We start from the raw sequence: 13,811 nt of genomic DNA, 5'->3' as shown, positions 1-13,811 counted from the left end.
CCCAGCCCTGCCTGGCATCACCAGGAGGTTTTACACACCTCCTGAACACATTTATCCCTAACTTCTGCCCTGACAGCTGAACATTCTAATGATCCCCCATTTGTCACAGCTCTCTTCAGTGATTTACACCACCTGGATGTAAGTCTAGAGCAGGCATTGCTCAAAACCCAGATGATGCTACCAGGAAGCCAACTAGTAAAACTCCACTGAACCACATTCTTTTCTGGTTTATGTCCAGTTAAAATACTGGAAAACATTCACCCCCCTCTGTTTTCAGTCTAAGTTGTCAGGCTCCCAACTCTCTCTCACACATAGCTGTCGTGCAAACATTTGGCCAGTGCTGTTTTGCTGGAGTGCTGTTTTTAATAGGACAAGCTGTCAGCCACAGTTGCTGTCTCAACACAGCATGCTGCTGCCTACCCAGAGCAGCACGGCATTCACATCCTCTGCTCCTTCCATCTCCATTCTTCATCTCCTATCTCTTCTCTCATTAGCACAGTGAGATTCTGCAAGTATTCAGGTCTCCACAAAGCAAAAGACCAGAACTGTGTGGAGGATGGGGTATAAAGGCTTGGGTGTAGGGAAAACCCTAGTACAACAGAGCCCTGTCCCTGCAGGTAGCATATCTGGAAGGCCAACAGTATCCTGGGCATCAATAGAGGGGCAGCCAGAAGGGAGAGGGAAGGGATGGGAATTGTCCACTTCTGCGCTGCCCTTATGAGGCTCTCAATACAGGAGGGATGAGGAGCTGTTAGAGTGGTTCCTAGGAGGAAAGGTTGAGGGAATTGGGTTCATTCAGCCTGAAGAAGAGAAGGCTCTAGGGAGACTTCACTGCATCCTTCCAGAACTTGAGGGGAGCTTTCAAACAGGAAGGGAAGTGCCTTTTAACACAATCTACTAGTAGTAGGGCAAAGGGGGATGGCGTTAAGCTAAAAGAGGGGAGATTTAGGTTAGACGTCAGGAAGAAGTTCTTTACTTGGACAGTGGTGAAGCAGTGGCACAGCTGCCCAGAGCTGTGGGTGCCCATCCCTGGAGGCATTCAAGGCCAGGCTGGATGGGGTCCTGGGCAGGCTGAGCTGTTGGGGGGCAGCCCTGTCCCCAGAAGGGGTTAAAACTGGGTGGGCTTTAAGTTCCCTTCCAATCCAACCATTCTACAAAATCTCTTGGAAAACAGCCCACACAGCAGCTTTGTCCCATTCTCCCACAGGGAGACACAGCAGTGCACCTCCCCAGACTGCACCCGTAACAGGAATTCAAGCCCTACTACTCCATCGTAACACCAAAAAGGAAATAAAGTGTCTCGTTATAGAACACATGCTGCTGCAAGTACTCACAACGTTGAGTGGGTGATCCCAGCCCCAATTCCAAGCCTACATCCAGACCCAGATTTATTTCCCGAGATACTTTCACAGCTCTCCTCAAGCACATGCTTCTCCTTCCCATGCAAACAGAGCACAGCACTCAGACATCCTCCACCAGACTGTGCCAACCCAAACATCTCCTCACACTGGGCTCTGTGTCACAGACCAGTAGGGTCGCAGATCTGATGATTCGTGGGCAGGGGGTGCACCAACCCTGTGGGTATTCTTTTGGAGCAACATTGGAACCAACACACTTTGCTGCTGCCCTTTGCCCTGTGAGAAGTAAGGTTCACATACAGTTTAATCTATGTCTGTAAGTCCTGAAAGCAGAAGTTTCATCTTCAGGGCCAGCTGAGATAAATACACACACAAGAGCAATTACAGAAGCAGCAGCAGCATTCATTCCTTTGTATTGTATTTTCATATCAACGCTGTATTTTAACAATAATTTTCCCAAGCATGTTGTCCTAAGGCACTTGAGGCAATCAAATTCATTCCTCTATAGAGTTTTACAGCACGTCTCCAACAGAACTCCCAGCCAAGGCATCTTCATTCCAAGCACTTTTCTGAGGGACCCTACGGGCCCAGGTAAACCTTCAGGGCTGCTGCACAGCAACATGCAGACTTGGGAGCAGGGGAAGGATGTGCATTTGATGGCTGCCACGTGGGGCATGGGATCAGATGGCAAACAAAGGAGAGCCAAAGGGTTTCTACTTTGGTTGCTTTTGCACTGGCACCGTGAAAACGGGCGAGAAGAAAATTGCAAGGGAAGTTGTAAAAAGCCTGGCTTACAGAAGAGGCCTTTGTGACATGCACAGATAAAATGCCATCACCATACAACGCTGTAGAGACTATTCATGAATATATATTAAAAATTCAAATTGGAAAGAAGCTGCATATATTAAGAAATCAAAGAATGACTTCCACTTTAAGATCAAATTATGGTCGAAGTATTAAAGAATTTTTCTGACACCAAAACAGTGTTAAGCATAAAATACAGCATCTATAAAGCCAAATAAGCCAGTCTGGATCAATACCATCCACATTCATCAAGACTCCAATTGCTTTGTGTGCCAAAATAAAAGCTTCTACGACTTAATGAAGATTTAAGCAGCACCATTCTCCCTCTTCTGCAGCAGACACCTTCTCCAGAAAGTTGCTTCCACTTTCCTTCTCCATCTGAATTTTTCCCTATTAAAAATTCATTGAAAGCTGAAGAGAAATGTATTTGTTGAACACACCTGGGTCACCTTTTCCCAGGGCTGGCAGACAATGTAAAAGCAGCTCTAACAAAGCCAAGGTTCACCTGGTGGAGTTCAGAGTTCAGCCTGATTATGGACCTGCTTCCCTGCAGACACCTGACCAAGGTCTTGCATGCTCAACCACTAGGGATCCACAAGCCAGGGCCATTCCTTAAACATCTCAGTTAACGCAGTTCATGGATGGATCAATTGCAGAGTCAGAAGGGACCACTGCAGTTGTGCTGCTCAGCCTCCCAGCCAGTGAACTACACTCGATAATCCCCTCAGCTCATTTGTGCTAAAGGCACACAGCTTTTCAGGGCTACCAGGAGCTGAAGGAAGGAGACTGCTCCATTCCAGGTTGGAATGGGTCACGCACAGTTGAACCAACTCTGTTCTGTTTCCTGGGAGCTCAACCAAACCCACCCGGTAACCAGGGCAACTGCATTTTGGCACTGAGCTCTCCTAAAGCTGGTGCAACTTCCATGGCTAGATAGTAGAAAAGCAAGCTAGCAGAAGTGCTAGGAAACCTGACTTGGTTTTGCAGGAGCATCTTTTGTGTATTGAACACACGCAAAATGAAATAGGAAGTGAGATGGCTTTATCCCTTCCTGTTTCCCACCCTACACTGGTAATGCAGTCCCTGAAATGTCAAACATACTCAAGACCATGATGCCTGTGCTAACTAACAGGTATGGAAGTCCTCTCCAAACCTCTCCCAGAAGGCAGGAGTCCTATTCATCCTAATAATCAGCAGCTCCTCACTTCCCAGCTGAAACAGATGTTTAATCTTTTAGTGAAAATGTTTCTCATTGAATTCTGAAGCAAGATTTACTACAAACGGGTAAAGAAAATTGAAGACCGGTACGTTCTGGCAAAGCAGTATGCTAATATTAACAGAGGCTTTTTCCAAAGAAAGATTGCTGCAAAGCACAGAGTTAGCTACTTTCTCCTTAATAATCATCTGTAGCTTCTAAGTAGGTAATTTGGATCTGGTAGTCATATTTCAGAAGAAGGACAAGCCTGCCTACTGCATGCAGATGAAGTGTACACTTTAAAGGGTACTCAATGGAAATATCTTTATTCAAATGAGATTCTCAGAGAGTGAATGAAAAGCTTCCACAAAACACAATTTCCTTTTCCTTCAGACATAGGGATTACTTCCAGACACAGCTTTAGTAGCATGCTGGAAATATATGTGCTGCATAGCGAAGGCATGTACAGGCATCTCACTTCATCAAGCTTTTCTATAAGCACCACCACTCTTCCCATTGGCGTGTACGCTCAGCCCTCCCAGCACGTATGCACACACTTACCCTAACCATGTTAAGCACGTGACATGAAGCTTTATGTAGCAAAAATCTTCAGTACAGACACTTTGCCACATTGCTCTTCTGAATCCTTCCAAGCTCCCTGTCTGCTGGAACCAATGATTTCTCCAAATCCATCCATGCCAGTTAGTGGAAACTTGCTGTCCTGTTGAGCCCTACACATTGATGTTTAGTTGCTTAAGGCTCCCAGCACTTACTTACCAGCTAGCCAAGGTCTGGCTGTGCACCTCCTAGGAGAAGGAAACCAATATCCTTACACTCAAGGCAATTGAAGGAGAGCAGCTGCTCATACAGCTGGATGCCCCTCTACATCACAAGCCCTGCTGGAAGGTGCAGCTCTAAAAGCAGCACTCAGGTATTTGGCTGCTTCAGTGCCACTGCAGACTGCTGTGACAGCATGGCCATGTCAGCTGCTCAGCACATCCCTTCTTCCTCCCACACCTGCTCCAGTTGTCAGCCGGTAACCAGAGAACTGAAGGCATTGCAAAGGGAAATGCCACGTGAACACAGACTGATTGAGACAACTGTGGGAAATTCATCAAACCCACACAAAGCCTGTGTGTCCACGCAGGAAGACAGGCTTCAGGATCACAGTCCTGATGGGGGAGGCTGAGCTTAAAGCCTGTCTGCTTTTTGCCAAGGGCATCAACTACTCTGACAAGAGACACTGCTTTTCCCAACGCCACTTCTGCGTTCAGAGCATCCCCTCTTCAATCAGTGAAAGGAGCACTGGAAAAGAGTAGAAAGATCAAATTCATGAAGAAATCACGAAAGTATCTTCCTTCTCACTCACAAATTGCAGGTATATCCATCCAACTGTACATGCCACACACCACCATCATTGCCCCATCTTTGGGGGTGCACAAGACCAGGTTAAATGGGGTTCTGGGCAGCCTGATCAGATGAGTGGCAACCAACCCAGAGCAGGGGGTCAGAACTACATGATATTTAGGGTCCCCTCCAAGCTAAGCCATTCCATGAGCCTATGATCCCTGCTTGCTTCAGAATTCAATGGAAAACATTTTCACTAAAAGATTAAACATCTGTTTCAGCTGGGAAGAGAGGAGCTGCTGATTATTAGGATGAATAGGACTCCTGCCTCCTGGGAGAGATTTGGAGAGTGCTTCCATACTTGTTAGGTAGCACAGGCATTGTGGTCTTGAGTATGTCTGACATTCCTGCTCAGACCACACCAGCCACAGCTGAGCCATACCAGCAGTTCAAGGGCCACCTACAGCTGCAATCCCAGCTGGATCCCTTCTGCAAACACCCCCAGGTTTGCAGCACATGCTGCAATTACTCAGCAATGCTTCTAGTTTTTTAATAAGCAAGACTAGGAAATTGCAGATCTGGTCTCCTCCCTCTATAAACAATGGTCAACGTGCCTGATACAACGTTAAGAAATACTTGCTGACTATTGTTCTCAGTTTTATTAACTTTTCACATAAAGTGCTACTTAATAATCATGAAAATTAAAACCACTTTACTGTAGGGTGTATTCTATAATGAATGCTGGAGAAATGACCTATTTGGAAGTGAATCGCATTACAATTTCATGTAACTCAATTTTCAGGATCCATCTCATGCATACTAAGCAGAAATGAAAGAAAACACAGACAAGACAAAAACATAAACATTTGTAATAGCAGGAAATGGGATTTCTGGAGTAATAAATGCGTGTCAAGTGACAACGATAGTTCAAGGAATCAAATTTAGTTTCCACTGTTTGGAAAATGCTTCATTTTAGAACAAGTTGAAGTAATAGATGCTATTATATCTGGTCTGTGCATAGCAATCATAAGCAAAACATCACACAATTTCCCAAGGAAGCAAAATAATTTCAGTCATAGTATACTGGGCCTGAGACTGGATTATGTATTCTTTCCTTAATTGTCTCCATTCCTTAAAGATATCATTTATTCAGAAGTGAAAGGTTTCTGGAGTTGACCTGGCATCTTTAAAAACAGAAGACTGTGGGTGTTCTTCTGAAGCAGGATCTTACATTGCAGGAGCATTTAATGTGTATTTTTAACTTCACTGTGGCTCTCCTAATTCACCAGTGGTCCAGCACTTAAACAATTCATGCACTGAGAAACGCAGGCAGGCAATCAGTACAATTTTCAAAGAAATTTCAGAACTGCCATTAACTTCTCCCTTATTTCCAGCTTAATTAATGGCTACTCCGCAGTTAATGGCTCCTTTATCCCCTTTTCTCCTAGGGCCAATGTGGCTCCCTGACCTGTCCTGGCCCTTGTGGGGCTCTGCATGCCCACAGCTGCTCTGTACTGAGCTCCAGTTTCCCCATGGTGCCCACAACTGCTCTGTGCTGAGCTCCAGTTTCCCCATGGTGCCCACAGCCCCATCCACATCAGATCCAGCCAAATCTATTCCTCCTTCCCTTCCAGAGTCCAACCCGTGTTGTGAGCAGAATTCAGGAACCCCAGGAGCTGCTGCTTCATCGGAAGCTGTTCCAGGTGACTGGAAACCCATTTTCAGTGGGGGTTTCCCACCAGACCCCGTGCACCTGCCTCCCTGCAAACCAATCACCATGAACCAAAATGCATTACCTGAACGGGTAGGCAAAGGCTATGTCAATGTTGAGGTCACTCTCTGACTTGTTTGCACAGTCCACACTGAGGCGCAGTCCTCCAGAGTACCCACCGCATGTTGCAAATGCAAAGATTGCAAAAAGCTGTCAAAAACAAACAACATTTTAATTTTATTTCGTTTCAGCACCCACACCACCAGCAGATCTGTGCAACAGCAGCACAGCAGCACCAGTCCCCTCGGGTCAGGTTATCCATCACTCCACGCACTCAAAGCATCGCCATACATTACTCCTGCACCCCTCCCAAATGTCAATACAGGGAACCAGAAGATTTGAAGCCATGTTGCTTCACATAGGCAGAACCATCACCATTTGTCTGTGTCAAGCATTTCAGCCCTCCCCCCTGTGCCTCAGAGCCCACTTGGGATTCACAGCGCAGGCAGCTATTTAAATCACCCAACTGATGGGCAAGCTCGGGTTGGAAGGGAAGGATGAATACTGACTGAGCATAATGAGCCAATCTTTGCACAAATAAAACACTGGCAGAAATATTTATAAGGAGCAGATAAGGGTAGCAATAGTAGACCAAGGTAGTCCATGCAGCTATCATCCCATCACATGACGAAACACAGCATCACACCACCTTTTTTTCCATTTTATATAAGATCAGGGAAGAAAAAAGATCATTTTTTTCATTATTTATCCTAAATTTATACCATAACCCAAGATGGATACAGTGGGGCAATTAACCAACACTTTGCAAAACAGGAAAAAAAAAAATAAAATAAGATACAGGATAAACTTAAGCAAACTGGATAGGAAGAAAAAGTTAGGTTCTTTCTGGTGCAAACCCATATCACACCTTCACATTCCAGGAGAAGTGGGTTAGGGGGATGGGGAGGGCCACAGACATCAGCATTTGTATTTATGTCAGGTGTTCAAACACAGGGAACTTCACTGACATTGCCTTCGTTGGAAGAACTGGAGCAAAAGTGGGGAGAGCCTTACTGATGCAGTTGTAATCTAAATGAAAGACCAGGCTCAATGTTGTCCCTATTACAGCACAATAGGTGTAAAGTTACTCCACTCACTTTAGCAGCTCAGATCCGAAGTGAGGCAGATATGGGAAGTGACAAGTAAACTCATAACCCAAATCACAACTGAATAAACTAAAGGCCAAGAACCCAAAGAAAACAGGCCGCGTGCATTTAGAAGAGAAAAAAATTATATTTGGACACTGGAAAAATCATACAGCAAGCAAATGTAATGGCAAAATAAGGGACTGAATGATTCTCTAAAGGCAACGTGGAAATGCCAAAAAAAAAAAAAAAAAAAAAAAAAAAAAAAAAAGTAAGTAGATCCATCCCTGCTGCATGAGGCTCAATTTGAAATGTGCTGCTAACCTGGGCTCACCTCTTGCCCATCACACATCGCTTACGGGCAGATTTGCAAAGGGATTTAGGAGCCTAACAATAAGGCAAGTTGATAGAAACAGTCACTGACTCAATTCTTTATACTGGGCTCTGACAAAAAAAAAAAAAAGAAAGCTGAACTTTCCCATGAATTGGCTTGTTGGTTAATTTGAAATAAATGCTCATAATGAACTTGAACAGCACTCCTTAATCCTAAATGAGACGTTTCCTCGAAGTTGTTCTGCCTTTACATGTGCAACAGCACTGAAAATCACTATTAATCATCTCAGCTTAATTTGTGAAGCAATGTCAGAAAACAATATATTAAGGAGCGTCAGAGAGATTAGGGCTGACCTGCATTCTGGCCTAATTAATGGAGTTGCAAATGCAGATGTGTTGGGAGCCACAAAGATTAATGGCTTGCAAAAAATAAAGGGGGGAGTGCAGGGCTGCAGCATGAGATAAACCTGCCATAAATGAAGAGCATCACCTGCCAACTGCAGCTCTCACAACAGGGACAAGGAGGGGAAGGACACACAATTCATGCAAATAACAAAGGGTTGGGAATTAACATAAGCCTGTGACACAAGGGCCAAGGAGCCAACCCCAAAAATTCAGCTCAGGCTGCTCCTCGTCAGAAAGGCTGAGAGCATCTCAGGCTGCAGCCTCAGATCCAGCTTCACCCACCTTCAGCCCCAAACTCAGCTCTCAGCCAGAGGCTTTCCAGATGCTTCCACACCCAGCAAACCTCAGCCTACTCCCTCTCCAGCCACATCCCACCAGGGCTGCCCACCACTTTCTATCCTTGCTCAGCACACTGCAGGCACCCAGGCAACAGGTGGGAAAGCAGCAAGGAGCCAGCTGGAGGCTTTTATAGCCAACCCAGCCACAGCCTGGCTCCCTGCTCTGGCTGCAATCACATCACTGGTCCCTGCAGCTGGGCACCGCACCACACTGCTTGGAAGCACCTTTACATCGTGCCTTGCAGGGCAAGGACCATGAATCCTTTCTCTGGGGAATTTTGGCCACGCAGCATAACTCCTCTCACCTAAACAACCTTCTCTTTCCCAGCTCTGCATTTTTCTTTCTTCTTTTTTTTCCTCCCAAGTTTTGCTGCTTTCTGTTGTCAGTGAATTAAGCCAAGATTTACTGGGTGGGTTTTGTGCGTGCTGTAATTCTGTGGCAGTTGCAGGAATGCTGTAAACACCATTGTATTTTATTGTAGCAGGATTTGTGTAAATGGCAGTTGTAAACCCCATAATGGGAGCTTTATGGGCCAGATTCAATAAAACTTCCATCTGCAAGATAATTTTATTGAATCTCGTCTCTCTGAAATTGAAAAGTTTATGGAGAAAGGGAAAGCATTTCCCTATGTTCCTAGTTACTCTTTGCCTATAAATCCACACTCAGCGCTCATCCCATCTGCACCCTGCATGTCTATGGCTTTTCCCCTTTATACCAGATCTATCTCAGCATATGGTCAACGCTTACATATGAAGGCAGTTCTCTGAGGAGCAGCCAGGAGCAGCACGGTGCCCTTGGGGCATCACATTGCTCCTATGTATGCTCCCCACCTGCCATAAGACTTTCTCCAACAAGGCAGTATGTCTCTGAAGATGGTGGTTCCTTTGTGTATGCTGATGAACACCCCATCCCCTACTTTATAATGGTGATATTCTCTCTACAGAGAGAAGCCTTACCCTGTGCCACTGTATCATGGAATCATAGAATCGTTAAGGTTGGAGAAGACCTCTGAGATCATAAAGTCCAACTATCAACACCACCACCAAACCAGTATATTTTTGTAAGGAAGACAGGTAAGTCCTATGACCTAGCTTAACCAATAGAAATTATATTTATTATGGCACCGTGCAATAATAAACATCATTTCAGCCCAGTGCTGGTCCCTTCTGCACCCTGGGTTAGGGGCACAAGGGTCCCCAAGGAAACCATGTTCCACCTGTGCCCCAGGCGGGCAGCAGCAGCCCCATACATTACTCCTCCTGCCACAGGAGTGACAAATGGGACAATTTCCTACCATTTCTCCATGCTTGGCCTTCAGAGCAGTCCCCTCAATGCCTGCCGAGCAACAGGTTGGCCATAAGAGCCAGAGGAATGCAGAATGGCTCCTGACACGGTGAGCTAAAAGGCTTACATAGAAGCACTGCAGTTAAAACATCATGTTAGCAAGATAACACTGTCACTTAAAATTGATGAAACTTTTACATAAGCCACTTGCTTTTCCCAGGACACCTTCCAGGAGGGATCCTAGGCCCAGTCCTGCCTTAGCAATGAAAAGCCAAAGGGAACATCTGATGCCTCGGAAAAGCAAGGTTGCAATACTTAGACGCCTACTCTTCCATTAGTCACTTTACACATTGAAAGTGTTTCACAAAGCCAAAGCTTCCTGGCATGGCTTTTGGATATAAGTCTTCTCCTTCTCTGGATCTCCATCACAAAGTGGCTGCAAAGCATGTGCCAAACACGGCCTGGCTTTACACCTCCTCCTTGCTCACTAAAGCCAGGGTTGCACGTGAGAAGCATCCCCTGCCCTGCAGCCAGCATCGTCCCCTGCACAGCCTTGCAGCGCTCCAATCATTTATTTATGGAATGCAACCAGCAGCCAAACGTCATTATTAAGGCTGTAAAGAGAAGATTCAAAGGCACTAAATGACTCTACGGGAAAACATTTAGTGTAGAGTCAATAGCCCAAAATATGTCACCAGTGAAAAGTAGGGAGTGCTCTCCCCTCCGGCTTTCTGCCTGTTTCCTTTTTAAAATCTGGCATCTGTCCTCTGAGGATCTGAGCTGCAGACTTCCTGGAATCACTTCTCCTACATACAAGCCTTGTTCACTGGAGATTATCAGATTATTGACTTTGGGATTCCTAATTATATCAGCTTGACTGGTTGATGAATTGGGTGGGCAGCAGTGCTGGGGGGAGGCGATGACTAGCAGGACTCATTTTCCTCCAACAACTGTCCAGGGAGCAAGCTGAAATATATTCTCCTTCTGCTGAAAAAGAAAGCCTAGAGCAATTGTCCACTAATTGCCAGGATTTAGTGTGCCTCCTTAGAAACAAACATCAGCATTGCAAGAAGCAAACCTTCTAAAGGGGGACTACAGGAAAAAGGAGAACAGAGTCTGTAGCAGGGTCTGTGATAGGACAAGTGGAAATGGTTCCAGACTAAGAGGGGAGATTTAGACTGGATATAAAGAAGAAGCTTTTCTACAATAAGGGCAGTGAAGCAATGGCACAGCTTGCCCAGAGAACTGGTGGATTCCCTGTCCTTGGAGACATCCAAGGGCAGGCTGGACATCCCTGAGGCCATTCAAGTGGCTGTCCTATGTCTTCCAGGAGAGTTTCTGGGGTCACTATTGGAGGTGGGAGAGAAAATCCTCCAGACCATCAGGGAGCAGCCCTGTGGCATCCTCAGCTTAAAGCAGAGCATTTCATTTAATACTTTGCATTTTTAAAACAAAAAAAATACTTCATTTGATTCTTAATGGAAAGATTTATGGAAATGAAACTGGGGTATTTTTAGCGAGTAAAGATTGTGCTATAATAATTTGGTTCTACAATACTTTAATCCCAAGGAGACAATTTTTGCTATTTTTCTTTGAAGAAAATCTTTATCTTTTTTACTCATTTTCATTGATTACTCTAAAAATCCCATTTAGTCCCACCGCATAATGGTATGGTAGTCTTTTCTCATTATATTTTAATGGAATAAAACCAAACTATATATGAGAGGATTAGAGAGCCATTCGTTGAGCTAAGGAACATTGTTCCTCCAGATGGCCAGACAGAATCTGTGTAATGCCTTTTCTATTTATTAAGTTCAAAATGTAATGCAAGCTGATGAGATGTTTCATCCAATGTTTAATGGGTCAGCCATAAAGTTGAAAGCTAATGCTAAGGTTGGCAGCTTGCATGGAAGAGTTAACAGGCAGAAAATAAAGATGTATGTCAACATCTCTTGGATTCAGTGAAACGAAAAGTCGTCAGTGAACAAAGCCACTCACACAAGTGAGGAGAGATGTTAAGCTGCTTCAGCCCCTCCAACCACTGGCCAAAGATCTGAGATAATTAAAGACATTTACAAGGACCTGCAGCCTTCGTATCTCCACATTCGTACCCTCTTCTTTAAGGAGATGAGAGTGCAAGTGACACAGATTTGTTTCATTTCTGCATACGATCCCTGAATAACTCATGTTGTGACACATGCCACTTCAGCAGAGAGATGAATTCCTTTTTGGGCCTGAAGACTTTTCCAGCCTGCTGGCACACAGAGGCAGCTGCCATGCCCTTGGTGGGGATGCTCACCCAGCCCTGCGCTGAGCAGGTTCACGTGTAAATCCCGTTCTGCTCCTGCTCCCTGATGAAAACACAGGTTTTGTGCAGGCTTGAGAGACTGATCATATCGGATTTATTGTGGTATGAGTACACACATTTAATTATAAAATTAAAACACTTGGGCAGTTGCTTGTTTCCTTACTTGCTGGGTGGGTTAAAAATGGCCCGACCATGTAGCATAACCGTGTACAGAGTGTGATCCAAACCAGTGCTAAGTAGGATTTACTCCCTCCAATAAACACAGGGATTTACCTTAAGGCTGAGCAGCATCCATATGTGAAACACTCTGAAAAAGGAAAGTGCCCCAGAACTTAATGTCACTAAACCCCACGATGGCTGCTGCAGCCCTAGGGCCTCAGCAAGAACCACAACTGTCCCACATGTCCGACAGCAATGGAGGCCAGCAGAATACAAATGCAGCTTGTAAAAAGAACTACAACATGTTGTACACGGTACACACACTGCCCGCCTTGCACTAGGCTGGTGCTGGGACCAGCACCTCCCTCTGTCTTAGAATCATAGAATCATTAAGGTTGGATGAGACCACCAAGATCATCTAGTCCAATCGTTAACCCATCCCCACCATGCCCACAGAAATGTTATCCACCGTGCATCATCATTCCTTCCATCTTCCTCAGTGCGGGCAGATCTCTGTGGTGGTGGAGCATCCTCCTGCTGTGAGTGCAACCAAATGCAGCAATGAGATTTGGGAGTACAGTAAATCACAGACCATGCTAACAGCTGGGAAATGCAGCACAGCTCAGCATGGGGCTGCAGTGAGACCCCCCTCCTCCCGCCCCCCAGGCCAGGAGCATCTCTGCATGGTTTATTACAGGAAAGGTGCAGTCCTTCAATCACACTCTATTATTTATGACCCAATGATTGCCCATTGACTAGCAGGGATTATACTTTTGCTAAGATTCTCTGGGTGAGTGAAAGGGCACCAACCTCATTATTATCACGTTGGTGCTCATCAGAGGCCATTAGCAGCTTCCTCTCAGCCCCGTGCTGCTGTGCCACTACCCAGTGTCATCTGCTCCCTGAGCAAGCATGCTGGCACTCAGTTCTCATTTCTCAAGCTGAATTAAGGAAATGGGTGAAAATTATTTAGGTTGGGAAGGCATCCAGAGAGCCCTTGGGATGAATAAACCAGTGCAACAGCTTTGTCCCGTGAGGATTTGAGAGTGCATTCAAATTGCTAAGCAATGAGGCCTCGCTTCCTTCCCACACCCCCAGCAGTGCTCTTTGATAGGACGGCTGGCTGTGCTTTCCCATTTTCCAGTATCTCAACATCTTTACGAGCAGCAACGCTCGGTACCCAGGCTCTGCTTTTGGAGAGCATGGCTGCTTTTCCAGAAAGCATATGCACAGCCAGTCCTGGCCATCAAGACCCATGGTGGTTGTTCTGACCATGGCAGATGTGCCCCTCTTGCTCCAGACCCCACTTTCCTATGGCACTCCTGTGATGAAGGAGGGCCTGGGGTGCACCCAGCATTCCACATAGGACCCATCCTTTTCTCTCAAAGCAGTTTTGGATAGAAAATTCCATTGGTGCTGGCTC

The 13,811-nt window shown here is 45.6% G+C and overlaps 1 protein-coding gene across 3 annotated transcripts in view; it reads right to left on the bottom strand.

Moving 5' to 3' along the window:
* The window catches only part of SYNPR (synaptoporin), a 78,085-nt gene that overhangs the window by 12,061 nt on the left and 52,213 nt on the right, over positions 1-13,811 (bottom strand). For all 3 annotated transcript variants that reach the window (XM_042880969.1, XM_042880970.1, XM_042880971.1), the window contains one exon: positions 6,501-6,625. In XM_042880969.1, coding sequence (XP_042736903.1) covers positions 6,501-6,625 — 125 coding nt within the window. The remainder of the gene's footprint in view (positions 1-6,500; positions 6,626-13,811) is intronic.

The sequence above is a fragment of the Lagopus leucura genome, unplaced genomic scaffold, assembly GCF_019238085.1.
Source record: "Lagopus leucura isolate 7727_CA_CO unplaced genomic scaffold, USGS_WTPT01 Super-Scaffold_100028, whole genome shotgun sequence".
NCBI lineage: Eukaryota > Metazoa > Chordata > Aves > Galliformes > Phasianidae > Lagopus > Lagopus leucura.
The sequence above is the reverse complement of the archived record's forward strand: the minus strand, read 5'-3'. Positions and strand labels throughout refer to the sequence as shown.